This window comes from Chiloscyllium plagiosum, unplaced genomic scaffold (assembly GCF_037043375.1).
Source record: "Chiloscyllium plagiosum isolate Xiang-an unplaced genomic scaffold, Cpla_swu_hap1 HiC_scaffold_7, whole genome shotgun sequence".
In the NCBI taxonomy this organism is placed as follows: Eukaryota; Metazoa; Chordata; class Chondrichthyes; order Orectolobiformes; family Hemiscylliidae; genus Chiloscyllium; species Chiloscyllium plagiosum.
The window spans coordinates 113,323,533-113,347,226 of NW_028270145.1; the positions used below are offsets into that span (position 1 = coordinate 113,323,533).

Below are 23,694 nucleotides of genomic sequence, written 5' to 3' on the forward strand. Positions count from 1 at the left end.
GCCCAAAGCTTTGTTCACTGCCCTGTCTACCTGGGACTCCACTTTCAGAGAACAATGGACCTGAACTCCAAACTCTCTCTATTCAACTACACTCAAAGAACATTACAGCACAGGGACAGGCCCTTCAGCCCTCCAACCTGCGTCGGTCCAGATCCTCTATCTAAACCTGCTGCCTATTTTCTGAGGATCTGTATCCCTCTGTTCCCTGCCCATTTATGTATCTGTCTAGATACATCTTAAATGACGCTGTCTTGCCCACCTGTACCACCTCCGCTGGCAACGCATCCAGACACCCACCACCCTCAGTGTAAAGAACTTTTCACACATATCTCCCTTAAACATTTCCCCTCTCAGTTTGAACTCATGACCCCGAGTAATTAAGTCCCCCACTCTGGGGGGAGAAAGCTTCTTGCTATCCATCCTGTCTATACCGTTCATGATTTTGTAGACCTCATTCAGGTCCCCTCTCGACCTCCATCTCCTAATGAAAATAATCCTAATCTACTCAACCTCTCTTCAGAGCTAGCGCCCTCCATACCAGACAACATCCTGGTGAACCTCCTCTGCACCCTCTCCAAAGCGTCCACATCCTTTTGGTAATGTGGCGATCAGAACTATACACCGTACTCAAAATGTGGCTGAACCAAACATGACCTGCTAACTCTTGTACTCAATACCCTGTCCAACGAAGGAAAGCATGCCATATGCCTTCTTGAACACTCTATTGATCTGCATTGCCACCTTCAGGGAACAATTTTCCTGAGCACCCACGTCTCTGTACATCATTTTTCCCTGTGGCTTTTCCGTATAGTTTGCTCTTGAATTGGATCTTCCAAAATGCATCACCTCACATTTGCCCGGATTGATCTCCATCTGCCAATTCTCTGCCCAACTCTCCAGTCTATCTGTATTCTGCTGTATTCTCTGACAGTCCCCTTCACTATCTGCTACTTCACCAATCTTAGTGTCATCTGCAAACTTGCTAATTAGACCACCTATACCATCCTCCATTCTGGATTAGTGGTGCTGGAAGAGCACAGCAGTTCAGGCAGCATCCAAGGAGCTTCAAAATCGACGTTTCGGGCAAAAGCCCTTCATCAGGAATAAAGGCAGTGAGCCTGAAGCGTGGAGAGATAAGCTAGAGGAGGGTGGGGGTGGGGAGAAAGTAGCATAGAGTACAATGGGTGAGTGAGGGAGGGATGAAGGTGATAGGTCAGGGAGGAGAGGGTGGAGTGGATAGGTGGAAAAGAAGATAGGCAGGTAGGACAAGTCCGGACAAGTCATGGGGACAGTGCTGAGCTGGAAGTTTAGAACTAGGGTGAGGTGGGGGAAGGGGAAATGAGGAAACTGTTGAAGTCCACATTGATGCCCTGGGGTTGAAGTGTTCCGAGGCGGAAGATGAGGCGTTCTTCCTCCAGGCGTCTGGTGGTGAGGGAGCGGAGGTGAAGGAGGCCCAGGACCTCCCTGTCCTTGGCAGAGTGGAGGGGGAGTTGAAATGTTGGGCCACGGGGCGGTGTGGTTGATTGGTGCGGGTGTCCCGGAGATGTTCCCTAAAGCGCTCTGCTAGGAGGCGCCCAGTCTCCCCAATGTAGAGGAGACCGCATCGGGAGCAACGGATACAATAAATGATATTAGTGGATGTGCATGTATGTTTGAGATGGAATTGAAATACTGTTTGTTGAGAGTATGAATTCTCCTGAGGATGTAGTACAGAGTGGGTCCTTTGCAATTCTGAGAGAGTGTGGCCCTCAGCTGAGGCAGGGCTGACTGTGGAGAGGTTGGGTGCCGGCGCATTGATGCAAGTGTGGAGCGGAGGATCTTGAAGGAGAACTGTTGCTGGTGTTTTTGAATCTGTAGTCTGTACTGTTTGTCCTGTTCGGGTCCGAACTCTGCTGGTTTAAAGGTGGTCCGGAGTCCGTGTGGGATGAGTTGGTTACGGAGACAGGCACTGAGGAAGCAAATGTGGTTGTGGTAACGAGGTTACCATCCTCCAGCTCATTTATGCATATCACAAACAACATTGGTCCCAGCACGGATCCCTGTGGAACACCACTGGTCACAGTTCTCCATTTTGGGAAACTTCCTTCTTCTACTACTCTGTCTTCTGTTGCCCAGCCAGTTTGCTATCCATCTAGCTAGTACACCCTGGATCCCATTTGACTTCACTTTCCCATCAAGGCAGAAGTGGGTACTGCAGATGCTGGGGATTAGAATCAAGATTAGAGTGGTGCTGGAAAAGCACAGCAGGTCAGGCAGCATCCGAGGAGCAGGAAGATTGACATTTCAGGCAAAAGCTTTTCCAGCACCACTCTAATTTTCACTTTCTCCATCAACCTACCATGGGGAACTTTATCAAACCCCTTACTGAAGTCCATGTACATGACATCTACAGCCCTTCCCTCATCAATCAACGTTGTCACTTCCTCAAAGAATTCTATTAAGTTGGTAGGACATGACCTTCCCTGCACTAATCCATGTTGCCTATTACTGATAAACCCATTTTCTTCCAAATGTAAAAGATCCTATCCCTCAGTATCTTCTCCAGCAGCTCCCCTACCACTGATGTCAAGCTCATAGGTCTGTATATACTGGATTATCCCTGCTACTCCTCTTAAACAAAGGGGACAGTAATTCTCCAGTCCTCTGGGACCTCACCCATGTTCAAGGATGCTGCAAAGATACCTGTTGAGGCCACAGCTATTTCCTGTCTTGCTTCCCTCAGTAACATGGGATAGATCCCTTCCAGACCTGGGGACTTGTCCACCTTAATGCCTTTTAGAATACTCAATATTTCCTCCCTTTTTATGCCGACCTGACCTAGAGTAATCCAAACATCTATCCCTAACCTCAACACCCGTCACGTCCCTCTCCTCGGTGAATACTGTTGCAAAGTACTCATTAAGAATCTCATCCATTTTATCTGACTCCACGCATAACTTTCCTCCTTTGTTTTTGAGTGGACCAAACCTTTATCTAGTGACCCTCTTGTTCCTTATATATAAATAAAAGGCTTTGGGATTTTCCTTAACCCTGTTTGCTAAAGATATTTCATGACCCCCTTTAGCCCTCTTAATTCCTTGTTTCAGATTGGTCCTACATTCCTGATATTCTTCCAAAGTTTCATCTGTCTTCAGTTGCCTAGACCTTATAGAACATGGAAAAGTACAGCACAGAACAGGTCCTTTGGCCCACGATGTTGTGCCGAGTTTTAGTCCTAATATAAAATATAGTAACAACCTACGCACCCCTCAACTCACTGCTATCCATGTGCGTGTCCAGCAGTCGGTTAAATGTCCCTAATGACTCTGCTTCCACCACCACCACCGATAACGCATTCCATGCATTCACAACTCTCTACGTAAAGAACCTATCTCTGACGTCTCCTTTATACCTTCCTCCTAATATCTTCAAACTATGACTTCTCGTACCAGTCAATCCTTGCCTGGGGAAAAGTCTCTGGCTATTGACTCTATCTATTCCTCTCATTATCTTGTACATCTCGATCAGGTCTCCTCTCTTCCTCCTTCTCTCCAGAGAGAAAAGTCCGAGCTTATTCAACCTTTCTTCATAAGGCAAGCCCTCCAGTCCAGGCAGCATCGTGGTAAACCTTCTTTGCACCCTCTCCAAAGCCTCTGTATCTTTCCTATAGTAGGGCGACCAGAACTGGACACAATATTCCAAGTGTGGCCTCACCAGGGACTTGTAGAGCTGCAGCAAACCATCACGGCTCTTAAACACTATCCCCCTGTTAATGAAAGCCATTATGAAAACCTTATGTATGCTTCCTTTATCCACTTAGCTAGTCTCACAATTTCACCTGTCATCCATGGTTCCCTAATCTTGCCATTTTTATCCCTCATTTTCACAGGGACAAGTCTGTCCTGCACTCCTTAAGGCTCGATCATTCACCATGAATCTCCTACCTTGGTTTGACTTTCCAAATTGCAAAACCTCACACTTGACTATATTAAACTGCATTTGCCATTTTTTGGCCCATTTCCCCAGTTGATCAAGATCCTGCTGCAATTCCTTCCTCAAGCCAATTATGTATTCAATTTACCAGTTCCCCCTGGATTCCATGCGATCCAACCTTCCAGAAGGTGGAAACTTATCAAAGGCCTTACTGAAATCCACATAGACTGCATCTACTGCCCTGCTCTCATAAACCTTCCTGGTCACTTCATCAAAGAACTCTATAACGAATTTGTGAGGCAAGATCTCTCATGCACAAAGCCATGTTGACTACTCCTAATCAAACCCTGACTTTCCAAATGCACATATATCTTATCTCTCAGATTCCTCCCAACTAATTTGACTACCACAGATGTTAGGGTTGCTGGTATTTCATTCCCAGGTTTTCCTTTGCAGCCCTTCTTGACTGAGGGGACAACATTCGCTACCCCCCAGTCTTCCAGAACCTCACCTGTGGCTAACGACAATGCAAAATGATCAGTCAGCGTCCCTCACAATTTCCTTTCTAGCCTCCTTCAGTATTCTTGGATATATCTGGTGATATCAGGAGATTTAGCTTCATACATTCTAATACATCCAATACCACCTCTACTGTGATATCGACTGTCCCCAAGTTCCCAAGTCTTCCTGTCTTTCTCCACGGTAAACATGGAAGAGAAATATTCACTGAGGTTCCACACATACATGCCCACTATGGTCCTTGAGGGGTCCTATTCTCTCTCTCACTCTCTTTCTCTCTCCATAAGACTATAAGACATAGGAGTGGAAGTAAGGCCATTCGGCCCATCGAGTCTACTCCACCATTCAATCATGGCTGATGGGCATTTCAACTCCACTTACCCGCATTCTGCCTTGAAGACATTTAGCGTCCCGGCCTCCACTGCACTCCGTGGCAATGAATTCCACAGGCCCACCACTCTCTGGCAGAAGAAATGTCTCCGCATTTCTGTTCTGAATTTACCCCCTCTAATTCTAAGGCTGTGTCCACGGGTCCTAGTCTCCTTGCCTAACGGAAACAATTTCCTAGCGTCCACCCTTTCCAAGCCATGTTATTCTTTCGGTATTCTTTCTCCTTTAATATACTTAAAGAACCTCTTTGGATTACTCTCATCTTCTCAGCCTAACCTTCTGAGAAGTGTTGTTCCTCTAGATAACAAGTCTGATCATTGATTAGAAAGAAATGGCAGAAGTGTTGACCAGAGATTTTGCATCTGTCTTCACTGTGGAAACTTTAAAAAAAAAAGCATTCTCAAAGGTACTTGAAAAGAAGTGAAGAAAAAGAAGGACTTAAAAAATATTTATAAGCACCAAAGAAAAGGTGCTAGGAAAAATATTAGACTTAGAAGTCGAAAGGTCCCCAGACTGTGTGTCTAGAATCTTGAAAGAAGTGGTTGTAGGGAACGTAAAGGCATTGGTTATGATCTTCCAAAATTTCTTAGATTATGAAAACAGATTAACAAACGTACCATCATTATTCAAAAAAGGAGGAAGACTGAAAAGTGGAAATGCCCACTAGACTGCTATCTGACATTAGAAAGTTGGTGGAATCCATTGCAGAGGGTTATAGAAGGAAAATTAGTAAATGGATCAGGCAGTTAAACTGACTCTGGACTGGAAATGGAAATTGTGTTTGACTGATTTCTTGGAGCTCTTTGAGGAAATATCAGGGAAGGTGGATAAAGCAGAACCTGTCGATATGATGTGCTTCGATTTCCAGAAGACATTTGATAGAGTACCACATCAAAGGTTGCTCTGTAAAATTAAAGCACATCGTGTGGGAGTATCATTTTAGTATGATTATAAGATTGGTAGCTAACAGCAAGCCAAGAATATGCATGGATCTTTCTCAGATTGGCACGGTCTAACAAGTGGAGTGCCACAGGGATCAGTGCTGAGGTCTCAACTATTTCTGACCTTTATTGATGACTTTGAAAAGGCCAAATACAAAATGGCTGAACTTGCCAATGACACCTATGATATCATTGTAGGGTAGACTTAAAACGGTGCAACCCTTGGAACTCTCAACACCAAATTAAACCTGGTTTATTCTAGTTGTTAAACAGTGTCCACAGGGAGTGGTGTTACACTCCTCATTCAAGAAACAGAATAGGAAGGGAATAGAGGGATCCGGATCCGGTAAGTGAAGACAGTGTTAGTATGGTGGGCAAAATGTGTCAGCGCAAGCTTGGAGGGACAAAGAGCCTGTCCTTGTGCTGTTTTGCTCTTTGTTCTCCTCCCTAGCTTGCAAAAGACAACAAAATGGCTCAGAAAGTGAGTTGTCGAGGGTCTGAATGATACAGGCAGGTTGGGCGAGTGGCCAAAATTTGGCAGATGGAGAGCAGTGTGGGTAAATGTGAACTTGTCCACTTGGGCAGGTCGAATAGAAAGGCAAGGTAAAAACAATGACTGCAGGTGCTGGAAACCAGATTCTGGATTAGTGGTGCTGGAAGAGCACAGCAGTTCAGGCAGCATCCGAGGAGCAGCGATTTCAGCACCACTAATCCCGAATAGAAATGCAGCTTTCTTACAGAACTGCTTGGTACAGAGGACTCTAGATGTCCACGGACATGATTTCACAAAAGAAAAGTGGTGTATTTAAAGATGAACTTAGATGTAGTTCTTCGTGGTAAAGAGATTATAAAGGGTATGGAGAGAAAAACAGGAACAGGGGACAGAATTAGACAGTCTTATTGAATTGTAAAGCAGGCTTGAAGGGCCAAATGGCGTATTCCTCTTCCTTTTTTTAATCTTTCAGAAGGTAAATGGAAACATTTGTTATTATTACTAGACTATTATTCCAGAGACCCAGGTAATGTTCTGCGGACCTGGGTACAAATCCTGACATATCAGATGGTAGAATTTGAATTCAATAAGACAGAATCTGGAATTAAGAATCTAATAATGACTGTTATTGATTATTGAGAAAACCCATCTGGTTCACTAATGTCCTTTAGGGAAGGAAACTGCTTACCTGGTCTGGTCTATATGGGATTCTAGACTCTTAAACTGCTCTCTGGGTAACTAGGGATGGGTAATAAATGTTGGTGCAGCCAGTAACACCCAAAATCTGTGAATGAATGAAAAAAAAAACATTGATCCTGAGGGAAACAAAACAACAAACTGTAGGTGCTGGAAATCAGAAATAAAAACAGGAATTGCTGGGAAAACACAGCAAACCCGGCAACAGCTTTGGAGATAAAACAGAGTTAATGTTTTGGGTCCAGTGACCCTTCTTCAGAACAGTAGGGTGGACACTGGGAGGGTGTTTCCTCTAGTGGGGGATCCCTTTAATAACGGATCTCCCTCTTTAAGGCAACGAGAATTTTGTTCTCTCTGAAGGTCATTAATCTGTGGAATTTTCAGACCAGACAGGTTATTGTAAGTATTAAAAGATGGATTTTTGATCTTCATATTTTTGGGGGGGGGGGCGCGCGGTTGCAGATAGAAAGGTAGAGCTTTCACCATAATCTGATCAGGCATGATCTTACTGAATAGTACAGTAGCTTTGAGGGGCCAACTGGGCCAAACGCTGTTTCTGTGTCTTGAAGTCCATTTCAGGAGGCTTGACGCTTCTTTTCTGTTGGTTTCTTCCAGTGCCGTTGTGCTGAAGGCCTCACTCTTCGAAGATGAGTTGGTCCTTCCTGACGAGACTCCTTGAGGAGATCCATAACCACTCCACGTTTGTTGGCAAGATCTGGCTGACGGTCCTCATTGTTTTCCGCATTGTTTTGTTGGCAGTTGGTGGTGAACCTATCTACCATGATGAACAAAGCAAGTTCACATGTAACACTCAGCAACCTGGTTGTGAGAACGTTTGCTACAATTCCTTTGCACCCCTTTCCCACGTCCGGTTCTGGGTCTTCCAGATCATTATGATCTCAGTGCCATCCATCATGTACCTTGGCTATGCCATACACCGGATAGCCCGGATGGAGGGTGCCCAACAGCCAAAACCTAAGAGAAAGATGCCCATTGTGCATCGGGGAGCTGCTCGGGATTACGAGGAGGCAGAAGGTGATGATGAGGAAGACCCCATGGTCTGCGAGGAGATTGAGCATGAACCTGAGACTGAGGCTGACAAGAAAGCTCCTGAGAAGAAGCCACATGATGGCAGGAGGCGTATCAAAGAAGATGGGCTCATGAAGATGTATGTTTTTCAGCTCCTGATGAGAACTCTGTTTGAAATGGGTTTCCTGGCTGGCCAATATTTTCTGTATGGATTTGAGGTGCTCCCTGGCTTTGTGTGCAGTACGAATCCTTGTCCATACACCGTCGATTGTTTTGTGTCACGTCCCACAGAGAAAACCATCTTCCTGTTGGTCATGTATGTGGTCAGTGGTCTCTGCTTAGTGCTCAACTTTGCTGAGCTCTTCCACCTTGGCCTTGGCGGCATCAGGGATGGCTTGAGGGGCAGGCGGCTGGCCTCCCGCTCCCCCCGCCCCTCCAAGGCCACCCCCTATGCCCCTCCAGGCTACCACTCTGTGCTTCGCAAGGACAAGACCAAGCTGGGCAATGGGAATGTGCCATACCGAGACAACCTTGGTGGACTGGGGCCGGGGAGCTTTGAGATGTCTGAGGCGGTTCACCGACACCTAAAGCTCGCTCAGGAACAACTGAACATGGCGTACCGGGCATCAGGAGAGCTCCCTCACCAACCTAGGAGTGGCAGCCCTGAGTCAAACGGCACAGCTGTCGAGCAGAACCGACTGAACTTTGCTCAGGAGAGGGAGGGCGCCTGTGCTGACAAAGCAGGTAAAATAGATCGTCAATCACTGATCATTTATTGAGGTCAACTATGTTCAGATTTTGAACCATGAAGCTGGGGTTCAAATCCCATCAAGGTCTTTGACGCAAAATCTAGGCTGATAACTCGATATGGTGCTGGGGAGTGCTGCACAGGTGCTGTCTCTTGGGTAAGATATTAGTTGGGTGCTGTTAGTTCTCTGAGGTAATCATAACAAATCTGGTGGCTCCATCTTAAAGAAGAGATGGGGTGTTGTCTTCACAGTCGAGGGCCTGATATTCATCTCACTAATGGCATCGCTGAAAGTGTATTACCTGGCAATATCTGTTGTTCCAAGCTCATGTGGTCTTACTGTACTTAAATTAGATTTCCTATATGAAAACATTTTAAAGGTGCATCATTGGCTGTAAATTGTTTTGGGATGCTGTGTGTGTGTGTCGTGTGGGAATTTGAGGCAGCCGTTGGTCATTCGGTTTTCCATTGCCTGTTCCACCATTTGCTGTGGTCAAATCTGATCTGATTGTGATCAGATGGACTCATAGAGATGTACAACACGGAAACAGACCCTTCAATCCAAATCGTCCATGTCAACCAGGTATCTCAATCCAATCTAGTCCCACCTGCCAGCACCTGGCCCATATCCCTCCAATCCCTTCCTATTCATATACCCAAGCAAAAGCCTTTTAAATTTTGCAATCATACTAGCTTCCATCACTTCCTCTGGCAGTTCACTCCATACACGTGCATCCTATGTGTGAAAAAGTTGCCCTTTAGATCTCTTTTATATCTTTCTCCTCCACCCTAAACCTCTGCCCTCTAGTTCTGGATTCCCCAATCCCCGAGAAGAGACCTTGTCTATTTCCCCTATCAATGCCCCTCATGATTTTATAAACCTCGAGAAGGTCACCCCTCAGCCTCCGACACTCCAGGGAAAACAGCCCCAGCCTGTTCAGCCTCTCCCTGTAGATCAAATCCTCCAACCCTGGCAACATCTTTTCTGAACTCTTTCAAGTTTCACAACATCTTTCTGATAGGAAGGAGACCAGAATTGCACGCAATATTCCAACAGTGGTCTAACCAATGTCCTGTACAGCCGCAACATGACCTCCCAACTCCTGTACTCAGTACTCAATACAGGGTGGCACAGTGGCTCAGTGGTTATCATTGCTGCCTCACAGCACCAGGGCCCAGGTTCAATTCCCACCTTGGGCAACTGTCTGTGTGGAGTTTGCCCATTCTCCCTGTGTCTGCGTGGGTTTCCTCCCACATTCCAAAGATATACATGCCAGGTGAATTGGCCATGTTAAATTGCCCATAGTGTTAGGTGCATTAGTCAGAGGGAAATGGGTCTGGGTGGGTTGCTCTTCAGAGGGTCAGTGTGGACTGGTTTGGTCAAAGGGCCTATTTCCACGCTGTAGGGAATCTAATCTACTCTGACTGATTTAAGGAAAGCATACCAAATGCCGCCTTCACTATCCTAACTACCTGTGACTCCACGTTCAAGGAGCAATGAACCTGCACTCCAAGGTCTCTTTGTTCAGCAACCCTCCCTAGGACCTTACCATTAAATGTATAAGTCTTGCTGAGATTTGTTTTCCCAAAATGCATTTACCTACATTAAACTCCATCTGCCACTTCTCGGCCCATTGGCCCATCCGGACCAGATCCTGTTGTAATCTGAGGTAACCCTCTTCGCTGTCCACTACACCTCCAATTTTCCTTTTGGCTTGTCCTGCCCTCACTAACCCATCACTCCCTTGTTAATCAGGAACCTTGAATGACCCTGTCTCCACCTGCTCTGTGAAGAAGAACATTCCAAATAAAGTCCTTTATTAGAAGGAGATTGGTGGGTTGTTGTTAGGTGAAGCTATAAAGGGGTGCAGAGACATGGCAGGGAAATGGAGTCATAAAGCAGCCATGATTGATGGATTGAATGATATAAGAGGGATGAAATAGTCTCTTCTTGTTCCTGTTTCCTTACTTAATCTGCAACCTCTTCTGTTTCTGACATCATCAATGGAGACTCTGCTCATATCTCCTCAAAGGACTCAACTGTGGAATTAGGTGAAAGTGAGGACTGCAGACGCTGGAAATCAGTGGGTGGCACAGTGGCACAGCGGTTAGCACTGCTGCCTCACAGCGCCAGAGACCCCGGTTCAATTCCCGACTCAGGCGACTGTCTGTGTGGAGTTTGCACATTCTCCCCGTGTCTGCGTGGGTTTCCTCCGGGTGCTCCGGTTTCCTCCCACAGTCCAAAGATGTGCACGTCAGGTGAATTGGCCATGCTAAATTGCCCGTAGTGTTAGGTAAAGGGGTAAATGTACGGGAATGGGTGGGTTACGCTTCGGCAGGTCGGTGTGGACTTGTTGGGCTGAAGGGCCTGTTTCCACACTGTAAGTAATCTAATCTAAACTAGACATCAGAGTGGAGAGTGTGGTGCTGGCAAAGCACAACAGGTCAGGCAGCATTCGAGGAGCAGGAGCAAGGATGAAGCCCTTGATGAAGGGCTTTTGCCCGAAATGTCGATTATCCTGTTCCTCGGATGCTGCCTCATCTGTGGAATTAATCTAGTGATTCTTTTGTGAACTGCCTGCAACGTAATTACAAAAATCTGAAAGAACTGTGGATGCTGGAAATCAGAAACACAAACAGAAATTGCTCGAAAGACTCAAGCAGCATCTGTGAAGATAAAGCAGAGAAAACATTTTGGGTTCAGTGACTTGCAGCCCAAAATGTTAACTCTGTTTTCTCTCTACAAATGCTGCCAGACCTGCCAAGTTTTTCCAGCATTTTCTATTTTTGCTTTCAATAAAAAAAAATTTCTGGAGCCATTGAATTGCAGTGTGTTAGAAAGCAAACTCATGCAGATAACAATGCAACCATAGCCAGACACTACAGCACTGTCTCAAGTATTGCGCTGCGAGTGACCATCCAAATTATAGGCTCAGGGAAACTCGAGCACTTACACAATCTTCTGACTCTGAAGTAAGACAGCTGCTCATTGAGAGCCATAGCAAACATGAGCAGTGAAAATAGATTAAATACTGCCTCCTGGCTTTTGCTGAGTGTCAGTGCAGTCCTCTCACTTGTCAGACCTGAATTTCAGTTCAGTGTGAATTGTCAATCACCTACTAACTGACTGTGTAGCCCCTTTTACTTCAATGAGTTGGTGGGCTTTTTCTCTAATTATGGATGATGTATTTCGAGCAGGTTTCCATTGAAAGAAACAACACAGAACAGTAGAGCTCAGGAACAGGTCCTTCAGCTCACCATGATGCCATTCTAAAAGTCTGCCTGCACATATTCCATATTCCCCTATTCACTGCCTGTTCATTCGTCTATCCAAATGCCTCCTATGCTTTTCTAATGTTTCTGCTTTGCCACCTCCCAGGCACTTACCACCCTCTGTGTTTTTTAAAAAAAACTCTCCTCGCATGCAAACTTTACCCCCCTCACATTAAATCTATGCATCATAGGTTTTGACATGTTCACCCTAGGAAAAATATTCTGATTATCCACCCTATCCACCCCTCTCATAATGTGATAGATTTCTATTAGGTCGCCCCCTCAGCCTCTGATGCTCTAGCGAAACAATCCAAGTTTGTCCAACCTCTCCTTAAAGTAATACATTCCAATTCAGGCAAAAGCTAGTAAACCTCTTCTGCACTGTCTCCAAGGGCTCCACATCCTTCCCAAGGTGTGGTGACCAGAACTGCACATATTACTCCAAATGTGGTCAAACTAAAGTCTTGTATAGCTGCAACATGACTTGCCAAGAGAAGGTTTGAGTGACGGTAGCTGGATTTCAGAATCTAATCAGAATGGATCCTGCAGACCTGGGACCCAGGGTCTTTCACCTGGTCCAGAACAATAAAGGTAAAGTCACCGAGGTTCTACCAGAACATAGGGCTGCACTGTTATTGGAGAGAGAGAGAGAGAGAGAGATAGAGAGAGAGAGAGACAGAAAGATAACTAGTGATGGCTTAACTTGAGGGCTGCCATGCCTCAGATATGGGCGAAAGGTCTTCATGGTGATTTCAGCCAGTGCAGGAATTGAATCCACATCTTTTGGCATCACTCACCACCTGTCCAGCCAACTGAGCTCAACAACACCTTACAGAATAGCAGAACCCTTGAAATAAAAAGTATAATGCAGCAGATGCTGGAAATTTGAAATAAAAACAGAAAGTTGTGGAGAAGAACAGTGGGCCTGTTTTCTCCTTTCCTCATATTTACACGTGTTATATCTCCATTTCTTTCCTTTACCGTCATTAACACTCCCTTCATCTTTCGCTCTGGGCACTCTCACCATCTGTTCCCCCCCCCCCCCCCATTTTACAACCCTTTCAATTCTGAATAAGGGTCATCCCAGCACTGAAACATTAACTGTGTTTCTATCTCCACAGACAATTTTAGGTCTGGTGAGTTTCTCCAGCTCTCTGTTTTTATTTCAGGTTTCCAGCATTTTACTTTGAGATTGTCAAGCACTTTCTGTTTTTATGATTTGATCTGTCGTTATGTTAATATTAGTTAGGTGCTGAGGCTGTGTCTAAGGTGCTTTCTCCTCGACTCCACCTGACACAGAAGGAGGCCAGTCAGCCTGTTGAGTGGCTCTCTGTGTAGCACTCTCCATCCCAGATCATTCCCAGACTCGATTCCTGTAGTAAATGTGGCTATCTACGTGCTCCTGATTTTCCTGATTTGAAGAATCTCAGTGCCACAATGGGAAACTGTTCCCATTTCCTAAACTAACCTAGTGGGCGGCACGGTGGCACAGTGGTTAGCACTGCTGCCTCACAGCGCCAGAGACCTGGGTTCAATTCCCGCCTCAGGCGACTGACTGTGTGGAGCTTGCACGTTCTCCCCGTGTCTGCGTGGGTTTCCTACGGGTGCTCCGGTTTCCTCCCACAGTCCAAAAATGTGCATGTTAGGTGAATTGGCCACGCTAAATTGCCCATAGTGTTAGGTGAAGGGGTAAATGTAGGGGAATGGGTCTGGGTGGGTTGCGCTTCGGCGGGTTGGTGTGGACTTGTTGGGCCGAAGGGCCTGTTTCCACACTGTAAGTAATCTAACCTGTTTAGCTGCAGGAATGTAGATGGTCACAAGGAACTATCACAGTAAATGTTGGGGCACACAAAAAGCCTTCTACTGGATAATAGTGATACATTACTGCCCCAAAATAACATTGAGAGCTTCTAATATTTGTCGGAGAACTGAAATGTTTGCAAGATGCTCCAGAGGGAACCAGAAATAAGGGTAAACCAACCTGTGCTGATAGATCTTTATTGACCCCCATCCATAAATGATATTATTTAACATCTTTTATTCTTGTTTTCCCAATTCTTCCATTGCCCCACCATCTGTTTACCTCACCCAGTCCTACAAACCTTCAGGATCTCTGCTTTCATTACATTCTGCCATCTTGTGCATCTCCTAATTTATGTGTGATTAGACTGTGTGTGTGGGTCGGGAGTTTGCATAATTTCTTTCCAGCATGTATAAGGAGGTTCAGAAATGGGAGCAGGAGTAGGCCATCTGGCCCATCGAGACTGCTCTGCCATTCAATATGGCTGATCTTTTTATGGACTCCACGCGACTTACCTGCCCGCTCACTATAACCCTTAATTCCTTTACTACTCAAGGATTATGTAGATGGTCATGTAAATGGTGTTGGATTATAGATCAATTAATTGACAGGTGTAACAGACTCAAGGAACTCAATTACTGCTTCCTGTTCATATAAAAACTCAAAGGACTGAATGGCTTCTTGTCCTTGTGTAACAGATCAAGGGACGAGTGGCATCCTTCTGTCTTTGTGTAACAGGGTCAGACAACTTAGTGTACTCTTCTTTGTTCGAATGATTCTTTCTAATCTCACTGATGATTTGGGTAATCCATTTGATCCCTTGCCAACCCACTGGGTAACCACTTTTTCTGTTACTTTTCGCAGGTCTGCGTGGGTGATGCTGATGGGATGGGCTCTTCGACCTTGAGATTCAGAGAGAGTCGATGCTTGAAGCAACAAAGGGACCTCGACTGGAAAGACTCACATTTCATTCTCACTCTTTCGGCTTTAACATCACCAACTTGCAAAAGCAAAACTACTGGAAAGAGCCGGATTGGGAGGGGACACTGGATTTGGGGTTGGGTGGGAGGGCAGGGCAAGGTGGGTTAGGGTGAAGTTTAGACAAACTTGACAGGTGTTGTGAATTTTAAAACTAGCCAATTGGCTTATATACCTGGGTGCTGTTTTGTTTGGTATTCCAGAACATTCCAAATCCAACCGAATAGAGTCCAGTAATTGTTGGACTGACTGTAGGGTCTAAGACATATCTTGTAGCATTTGAGGCACTGAGAGCCAGGTTTCATATTCAAAAGGAAGACCCCTCGCCTAGAGATTGGAGAAGGGAGCTGAGGGGGTGATCCTCTCCTTAAGCAACACAATCAGGTACAATCCAACAGAACTGGCTCAGCCAGATAGCACATATAGTTTTTTTTCATTTTCATTATTAAATTCATCATTAATTATGTTTCTCTGGTCTTCAGTTAGTTTAATTCTTCATGACATCTTCACTTTTTTTTGTTGTTGGGTTTAGGTAATTTTTGTTTTGAAAATGAATCGGTGTAGCGATAGGACAATTATTTTGTTTACAGTCTCAGAACATTCCAGAATCATGTAACTTTGAGTGAGAGCAACAATGAACTGAGTTACTTTTGCTGATGATTTTATTTCTTCTTTTTGGTACTTTTGATAAAATGTTTTGCTTCATTTGAGACTATTTCACTGGTTTGGGCCTATTGGATATTCCTCAGCCTTGAATTATCTCCAGGTTGCCTAGTTACCAGGTGGTTCCACTAATTTCTTGGGGAATGTGTGCGAGCTTTTACTTTCTTTCCCCTCGCAACTCAATTCTTCATGAGGCTATTATTCTTCCGTTTTTTTTCTAATCACAAATCTTTAGTCGCTGAGTAGCTCTGGAATTCTAGGAGACCATTCAGTCTTACAAACCTATTCTACCATTTATCTAGATGGCTGTATCTTAAATCCACTTTGGTTCCCTTTCACAGCAGAAATCAAACAATTTTCCCACTGGAGCATGTGAAATTGGAGCAGGTGAAGGCCATTTGATCTTTTGAGCCTGTTTTTTCTTCTCCATTGGATGTGAATGGTGCTGGTCAGCATTTATTGTCCCAGAGGGTAGTTAAGAGTCAACCAAATTACTGTAGGTCTGGAGTCACATGTAGGCTGGACCAGATAGGTTCTTTTATTCCCTAAAGGGCATCAGTGAACCAGTTGGGTTTTTCATGAATATTGACAACAGTTTCTTGGTCATCATTAGAGCTCAATTCCACATTTTTATTGAATTCCAATTCCACCATCCATCATGGCAAGATTGAACCCAGTCCCCAGAGCATTGCCTGGGTCTTTGGATTAATAGTCTAGTGAAAATATCACCTGTCATGCCATTCACTGTGATTATTGCTGAACTGATGTTTGGCTGTTATTCCACATTCCCGCTGAACCCCAACAACCTTTGGCTCCCTTGATACTCAGGAATTTTCTATCTCAGCCTTAAAGATGTTCAATAATTTCATCAACACAAAATCTCAAGAAGAGAGTTCCACGGATTCAGGACCCTCTGGGAGAGAAAAAAAATGTTGTGATTTCTGTCTTAAGTTGTTAATCCCTTATTTTTAAATTGTTCGTTCGTTCTCTCCTGTGTCTCATTGGAAGGAAAACATCCCTCAGAATGTTTTATGTCTAAATCAGACCAACCTCTCACTCTTATAAACTCCAGTGGAAAAAAGGCCCAACCTGTTCAACCTTTACTCAGAAGATCAGCCTCACGTCCCAGAAATGCATTCATAATGTAATTGTGTCCTTTCCTAAATAAAGAGACCTATTATACAATACTCAACTATTGTATATGTGGCCTCACCATGGCCTTGTGCAGCTGTGGTAAACAATTCTATGTTTATTGTAAGAGGATTGGAATATAAATGCTAGCATTCCATTATCTTCCTGATCACCTGCTATACTGTATACTAATTATTTGCGATTCAGGGTACAAGGAAACCTGAGTCCCTGTGCACCTGAGTTCTGCAGTCCCTTTCCATTCACACAATCTGCTGCTTTCCAATACTTCATGCCAAAGTGGACCAGTTTATATTCTGCCACATTATACTCTGATCTGCCATTCTTTTCCGATTCACTTAACTTACTTTTATCTTTTTGTAGACTCTGCCTGTCCTCTTCACAACTTGCGTTCTAACCTACTTTTATGCCATTAGCAAATTTAACAGTCATACATTCATCCCCTCCATGTTCCACAAGATGTTTGACAAGACCTCGGGCACATCCTGATCCTGATCGCAGTGGAATTCTAGCTGGGAGTCAGGTTTCAGCTGATGCTGTGAGGGAGTGAGCAGTGTTGTGTCCCTCTCCCGTGTTTTGAGCTCACCTTTTCCCACAGACATTCTCTCTTGTGCAGAATGGCTGAAAGGACTGGAGTTTCAGAATCTGGCTGAATTGGGGGTTGTGTCTTCTCGTGATCCAGCAGCAGCCACACTATGTGACTGCCTCCTCTCCTGAGTCTGGTTTAAATCCTCACCACATTGCTACCAGGTAATTGTGATCCTGCTCCAGTAAACACCTCATTTTACTTTGTCCCTCGTTCTGGGATTCTTCTGAAGGGAGGCAGATATAGAAGCATACAAATGATATGCAGGACTAGACCATTCAGCACTTGAAGCCTGTTCTGCCATTCAATATGATCATGGCTGACCATTCAACTCTATACCCTGTTCCCATTTTTTCCCCATAGTCTTTCATCTCTTTAGCCTGTGTGGAGTTTGCACATTCTCCCCGTGTCTGCGTGGGGTTCCTCCGGGTGCTCCGGTTTCCTCCCACACTCCAAAGATGTGCAGGTCAGGTGAATTGGCCATGCTAAATTGCCCGTAATGTTAGGGGCAGGGGTAAATGTAGGGGAATGGATCTGGGTGAGTTGCGCTTCGGTGGGTCAGTGTGGACTTGTTGGGCCGAAAGGCCTGTTTCCACACTGTAAGTAATCTAATCTAAGTAATCTAATCTAAAAAAAATATTAACTCCTCTTGAAAATATTCAATGTTTTGTTAGACAATTCCACAAGCTCACCATCCTTTGAGTGAGAAAGTTTCTCTTCATTTCAGTCCTACCCTGTGTCCTTGATTGTGACCCCTGGTTCTGGACCCCACGGTTATCGGGAATATCCTTCTTGTGTTTACCCTGTTTTGTCCTGTTAGAATTTTCGATGCTACCCCCCCCCTCATTCTTCTAAACCCCAATGACCATAGTCCTAACCAATCCAAACTGTCTTCATGCATCAGTCCTATCATCCTAGGAATCGGTCTGGTAAAATTTTGTTGAACTCCCTCCATAGACAGAACATCCTTCCTCACATACAGAGACCAAAGCTGCACACAATACTCCACATGTGGTCTAGACTCACAGAATAGTGTAATGTTTTGCTTCAACACTTTAAACTCCAAATTCTCTGGTAGGAGGAGGAGGAGGCCATTCAACCCCTCCAAGTCTGTTATACTTTCAAGTTAGATCACGCGAACTGTAGTTCAACTCCAAATGAAGGATGCCCAATTATGACTTTAGCTTCAAGTTTCATCATAAGAAATGCAAATTCCCACACTTTGTGTAGATAGTAACCATCATTTAAGGCTGACATAGCTGCAAAATACAGCGTAGAAGCCAAGCGTTCACTAATCAAACTGCCATGCTTCACAGAATTGATATGAAGCAAATATCTTTCCAAATAGATGATATGTCTATTGTTGAGATTTTCCACATTCCCAATTTCCATGTTTACTCACAATTTTTTTTTTCATTCTTTCGTGGCATGTGGATGTTGCTGGCTCATCCAGCATTTAATGCCTATCCCTAATTGCCCAGAGGGCAGTTAAGAGTCAACTACATTGCTGTGGGTCTAGTATCCCATGTAGACCAGACCAGGTAAAGATGGCAGTTTCCTTCCCTAAAAGACATTAGTGAAGCAGCTAGCTTTTTCCTGACAATTGACAATAGTTTTACGGTCGTCATCAAACTCTTAATTCCAGATTTTTATTGAATTCAGTTTCTGCCATGGTGGGATTCGATCCCCAGTCCCCAGAACATTTCATTGGTCTCTGGATTAATGGTTCTCAATCTCCAGTAAGAATCCTTCCCCATCTCCCCCCACCCCATTTCTCCAAAATTTCAAACAGTCCTCAAAGAATTTGAAAGCCTTGCACAGTTTTGATTGGGATGTCTGGATGATGTTTTTCCCGGGTTTTGCTTGTGGTGACATCCTGGAGATTAATCTCTAAATTCCTGAAGCTGCCAGGGCTCTTATTGGTGACCAATAGGACATCTCACTGTCCTTGCCTGCAACATGCCTCACCTGAAGAATCTGTCAACATTGGGATTGCCAAGACCCGGAGATAATTCCCTCTCTCTGATCAACGGGTTGATAGTGGAACTGCATTTTGCTATCTGAGCTCCAACACACTGCCCAGAACTTTCTTCTGTTTATGAAGCAGGAGAAACTGCTCCAACTAATGGATCGTGGGCAAGGCACACTGTGCCAGCTATGGGCAGGCATTGGTTAGTTGATGGGATACCTCTGGCCCTAGTGCCAATACTTAACCTAATTAATTTTAATTTTCCCTCTTGCTTTGTAAGGAACACCAAACCAAAGATAATCTTGTGTCTTACTCTTTTTTTAAATTCTAGATAAATATGTGTAGATGTTTGCTATATTAGTGTTACATTTTATAAGGGTTATTGTAGAGATTAAATGGGATAGGAGATGTTTGAGAGCCTCTCTGATTGTGTTTGATATTTTTGTTCTGCTTTGTGTTGAAGTCCAATACATTTCGAGCCAGTTGCTTGAAGTCTGGTCTTTCATTTCATGGTGTTCATTACTTGCATCCCCTGTGCCCAATAAAATTTTGGAAGCTATTGGCGGGAGTTGGAAGCTTGTGATTAGAGGCTCATACTTAGCTGATGATGCACTTGGGGAGGCAATCTCTGATTTGCCATTGATGACTTCATTTTGTTTGTCCCATTTCTCTGGTGTCTTTTACTGTTTTTGTACATTTTTTGTAGGGAAATTCTAAAAAGCACTGCCGATGATTTATTGCATTTTCAAACTGATCTCTGTCTCTTGTTGGTTATTTGTGTTTATGACACCATTGCATTTTCTAGCAGCAACAAATAAAAACCTGCATTTATTTATTCAGTTGTTTTATTCTTTTGTGGGAGGTTGATGTCACTGACTGGGCCAGCATTTATTGCCTGTCCCTGGTTGCCTTTGAGGAGGTTCTGGTTTGTGAGGCCATTTCAGGGACAGTTCAAGAGTTAATGGCACTGCTGTAGGTCTAGAGTCACATGTAGGCCAGATCAGCAGGTTTTCTTCCTTAAAGAACATGGCTGATCTGTGGCCTAACTCTATGTACCTGCTTAACAACTCATCCAGCATCCACTGCTGTTTATGGAAGAGACTTCCAAACACCTACCACACTTTGTGTGTAGAAGTGCTTCCTAACATCTCTCCTGAATAGTTTGGCAATATTTCTCAGACTATATTTGAGCAGCATGGTGGCTGAGTGGTTAGCACTGCTGCCTCACAGCGCGAGGGACCCAGGTTCAATTCCAGCCTTGGATGACTGTGTGTGGAGTTTGCACGTTCTCCCTGTGTGTGCGTGGATTTCTTCCAGGTGTTCTGGTTTCCTCCCCCACTCCCAATGATGTACAGGCTTGGTGGATTAATCATGCAGGGTTATGGGGTGGGTCTGGGTGGCATGCTCTTCAAAGGGTTGGTGTGGACTTGATAGGCCAATTAGCCTGATTCTGTGTCCTCTAGTTCTAGAATGTCCACCCAGTGGAAATAATTCAGCTTTGTTTTTCCCTGTTAATACCTTGAAGACTTTGATCAGATAAGCATTTAACTTTCTAAATTCTAGAGAAAAAAGGCAATAGTTTTATCATCTCTCTTAATATCCAAAGTCCAGGTGTTATTCTTGTAGACCTACCTTGTTCTTCCTCCAAGCCAATATATCCTTCCTAAAGTATGGTGCCCAGATCTGCTCACAACACTCCAAGTGGGGTCTAATCAGGGTTTTGTATAACTGCAGCATAACTTCTACATCCTTATACTCCAATCCTCTATGATATAAAGACTAGCATTTCATTAGCTTTCTTAATTATTTTCTGCATCTGTTCATATGTTCCTCTGGCCCCATATAAGACTGTAATTTGCAGGAGTAAAATTAAGCCATTCAACCTATTGAGGAGAAAGTGAGGACTGCAGATGCTGGAGATCAGAGTCGAGAGTGTGGTGCTGGAAAAGCACAGCAGGTCAGGCAGGATCCGAGGAGCAGGAGAATCAACGTTTCGGGTAAGAGCCCTTCATCAGGAATGAGGCTTGTGAGCTGAGGGAGTGGAGGGATAAATGAGAGAGGGGTGGGACCGAGGGGAAGGGAGCTGAGAGTGCAACAGGCAGACTGAGTTCGGGGTGATGGTGATAGGTTGGAGAGGAGGGTGAAGTGGATAGGTGAGAAGGAAGATGGACAGGACAGGTCATGAGGGAGGTGCAGAGTTGGAAGGTTGGAACTGGGTGAGGGTGGGGGAAGAGGAAATGAGGAAACTGGTGAAATCCACATTGATCCCGTGTGGTTGGAGGGTCCCAAGGCAGAAGATGAGGCGTTCTTCCTCCAAGCATCGGGTGGTTAGGGAGTGGCGATGGACGAGGCACAGGACCTGCACGTCCTTGGCGGAGTGGGAGGGGAAGTTGAAGTATTACTCCCTAACCACCCGATGCCTGGAGGAAGAACACCTCATCTTCCGCCTCGGGACCCTCCAACCACACAGGATCAATATGAATTGCACCAGTTTCCGCATTTCCCTTCACTCCACCTTATCCCAGTTCCAAACTTCCAACTCTGCACCTCCCTTATGACCTGTCCTACCTGTCCATCTTTCTTCCCACGTATCCGCTCCACCCTCCTCTCTGACCTATCACCATTACCCCCACCTCCATCTACCTACTGCACTCTCGGCTACCTTACCCCCAGCCCCACCCCCATCCCATTTGTCTCTCCACCCCCTTGGCTCACAGCCTCATGCCTGATGAAGGGCTTATGCCTGAAATGTCAATTCTCCTGCTCCTCGGATGCTGCCAGACCTGTTGTGCTTTTCCCGCACATTCAACCTATTGAGTCTGCTCCACCATTCAATCGCTGATCTCATAATCCTCAACTCCACTTTCCTGCCTTTTCTTCACAACCATTGATTTCCTTACTCATTGAAAGTCTGTCTGTCTTAGCCTTGAATATGCTTAAATGAGCCAGCCTCAAAAGCCCTCTGTGGTAAAGAATTCCACGGATTTACAACCATCTGAGGGAAGAAATTCCTCCTCTTGATGCTAACATGGCGATCCTTACTTTGAGATGATACTCTCTTCTAGGTTCCTAAGGAGAAACAACCTTTCTGCAACTAACTTGTCAAGTTCCCGAAGAATCTTTTATGTTTCAATAAGTCCACCTCTCCTTCTAAATTCCAATGAGTACAGGCCCAACCTGCTTAACCTTTTCTCGTAATACCTACCTGGCATTTGAAAGACAGAGATATTGCGCTCCCCCTATTCGCCAACAAAAAGGAGTTTCTGCCTCTTGCCAATAAAAGCTGCTTGGTTACCTACTTCCCCTGTCAGAGTCAAAATAGCAGTGGGTGTGGGATGAGGTCCTTAACTGGTAACTTATTGGCTACCTGAGGGGCTTTGATGGACCCTAGGTGGCTATGCAGTGTGATGACTCCAGCAATTCACCTCTACAATGGGAAAAAAGGCGGGGCTGTGAGGGTTAGAGAGTGGGCAGACCCAAGGCGTCTGATGGGCAAGTGGCCAGTGAACAAAGGGTTAGGACTAATGTTGTATTTTAACAGTCTCCTGAGTTCAAACACCCTAGGATCAAGCATTGACACTGGTGTCCAAGACTGACCATGATCAATGTGGGGAAGGTCTACGAAAATTAATTAAAAGCTTGCTTCAAAGAGGTGGGGTTTTGGATGTATCTTGCAAGAAATAGGGTAGTGAGCTTTCAGGAAGAAAGTTCAGAGGTTTGGGCCTCAGAATCCTCAAGGCCCTGCCGCCAATGGTGAAGTGAAGATTGTGACACGTTCATCCTTAGTCCCAGTACTTGTCATATTCAGTGTTTGATATTAGGCATTGTGAGGTAAACAAATTCCCATGTGATTGGCGAAGAGATCTTCCCATCTTTTCCATCAATCCTAACACCCATTACCAAGCTCTCCCTACAGCTAACCAGCAATAAGACCGAAATGAGTCAAAAACTCCTCCAGTTGGACATGGGCAAAGCCTGTGAAATACGAAAAACCTCTGTGAACAATCTATAGCAACCCCCCTCAACATTGTTCCTCCTGGGACTCCCATCTCAGACATGGCAACTCCTTGTCTAGAAACATATTAATTTTAAAATTAGGAACAGAAACTTGGAGTATGAGTAGGCCATTTAGCCCTTGTTCTACCATTCAAAACGTTCATGGCTGTTTCTTCAAATTAATGCATATTCCTGCTTGCTCCCCATGCTTCTTCACATTTTTAATTCTTAAAAATATTTATTATCCCTTTCTTAAATATATTTAGTGAATTGCCTTCCAAGGTTATCTGTTGTAGTGAATTCCACAGGTTCCATACCCTTTGAATGAAGGAATGTTTCCTCACCTTAGTTCTAATGGTCTACTTTGTATCCTGAGGCTGTGTCCCTTAGTTTTAGAGTCCATGCATATAGTCTGTCCAGCCCTATTAGAGTTGTATCCATTTCCATCAGATCCCCTCAGTAGGGAATACAGGACTAGTCAATGATCTCTAGTAAGAGACAATCTAACCATTGTCCTTGATATTCAGTGCCTCTACCATCACTGAATCCCA

At 44.7% G+C, this 23,694-nt stretch overlaps 1 protein-coding gene across 2 annotated transcripts in view; it reads left to right on the forward strand.

The window, feature by feature from the left end:
* The window catches only part of LOC122551828 (gap junction gamma-1 protein-like), a 59,312-nt gene extending 39,330 nt beyond the window's left edge, over positions 1-19,982 (forward strand). For both annotated transcript variants that reach the window (XM_043694322.2, XM_043694320.2), the window contains 2 exons: positions 7,567-8,724; positions 14,667-19,982. In XM_043694322.2, coding sequence (XP_043550257.1) covers positions 7,599-8,724; positions 14,667-14,680 — 1,140 coding nt within the window. In that variant the 5' untranslated portion in view covers positions 7,567-7,598 and the 3' untranslated portion in view covers positions 14,681-19,982. The remainder of the gene's footprint in view (positions 1-7,566; positions 8,725-14,666) is intronic.
* The last annotated feature ends 3,712 nt before the right edge of the window (positions 19,983-23,694 follow it).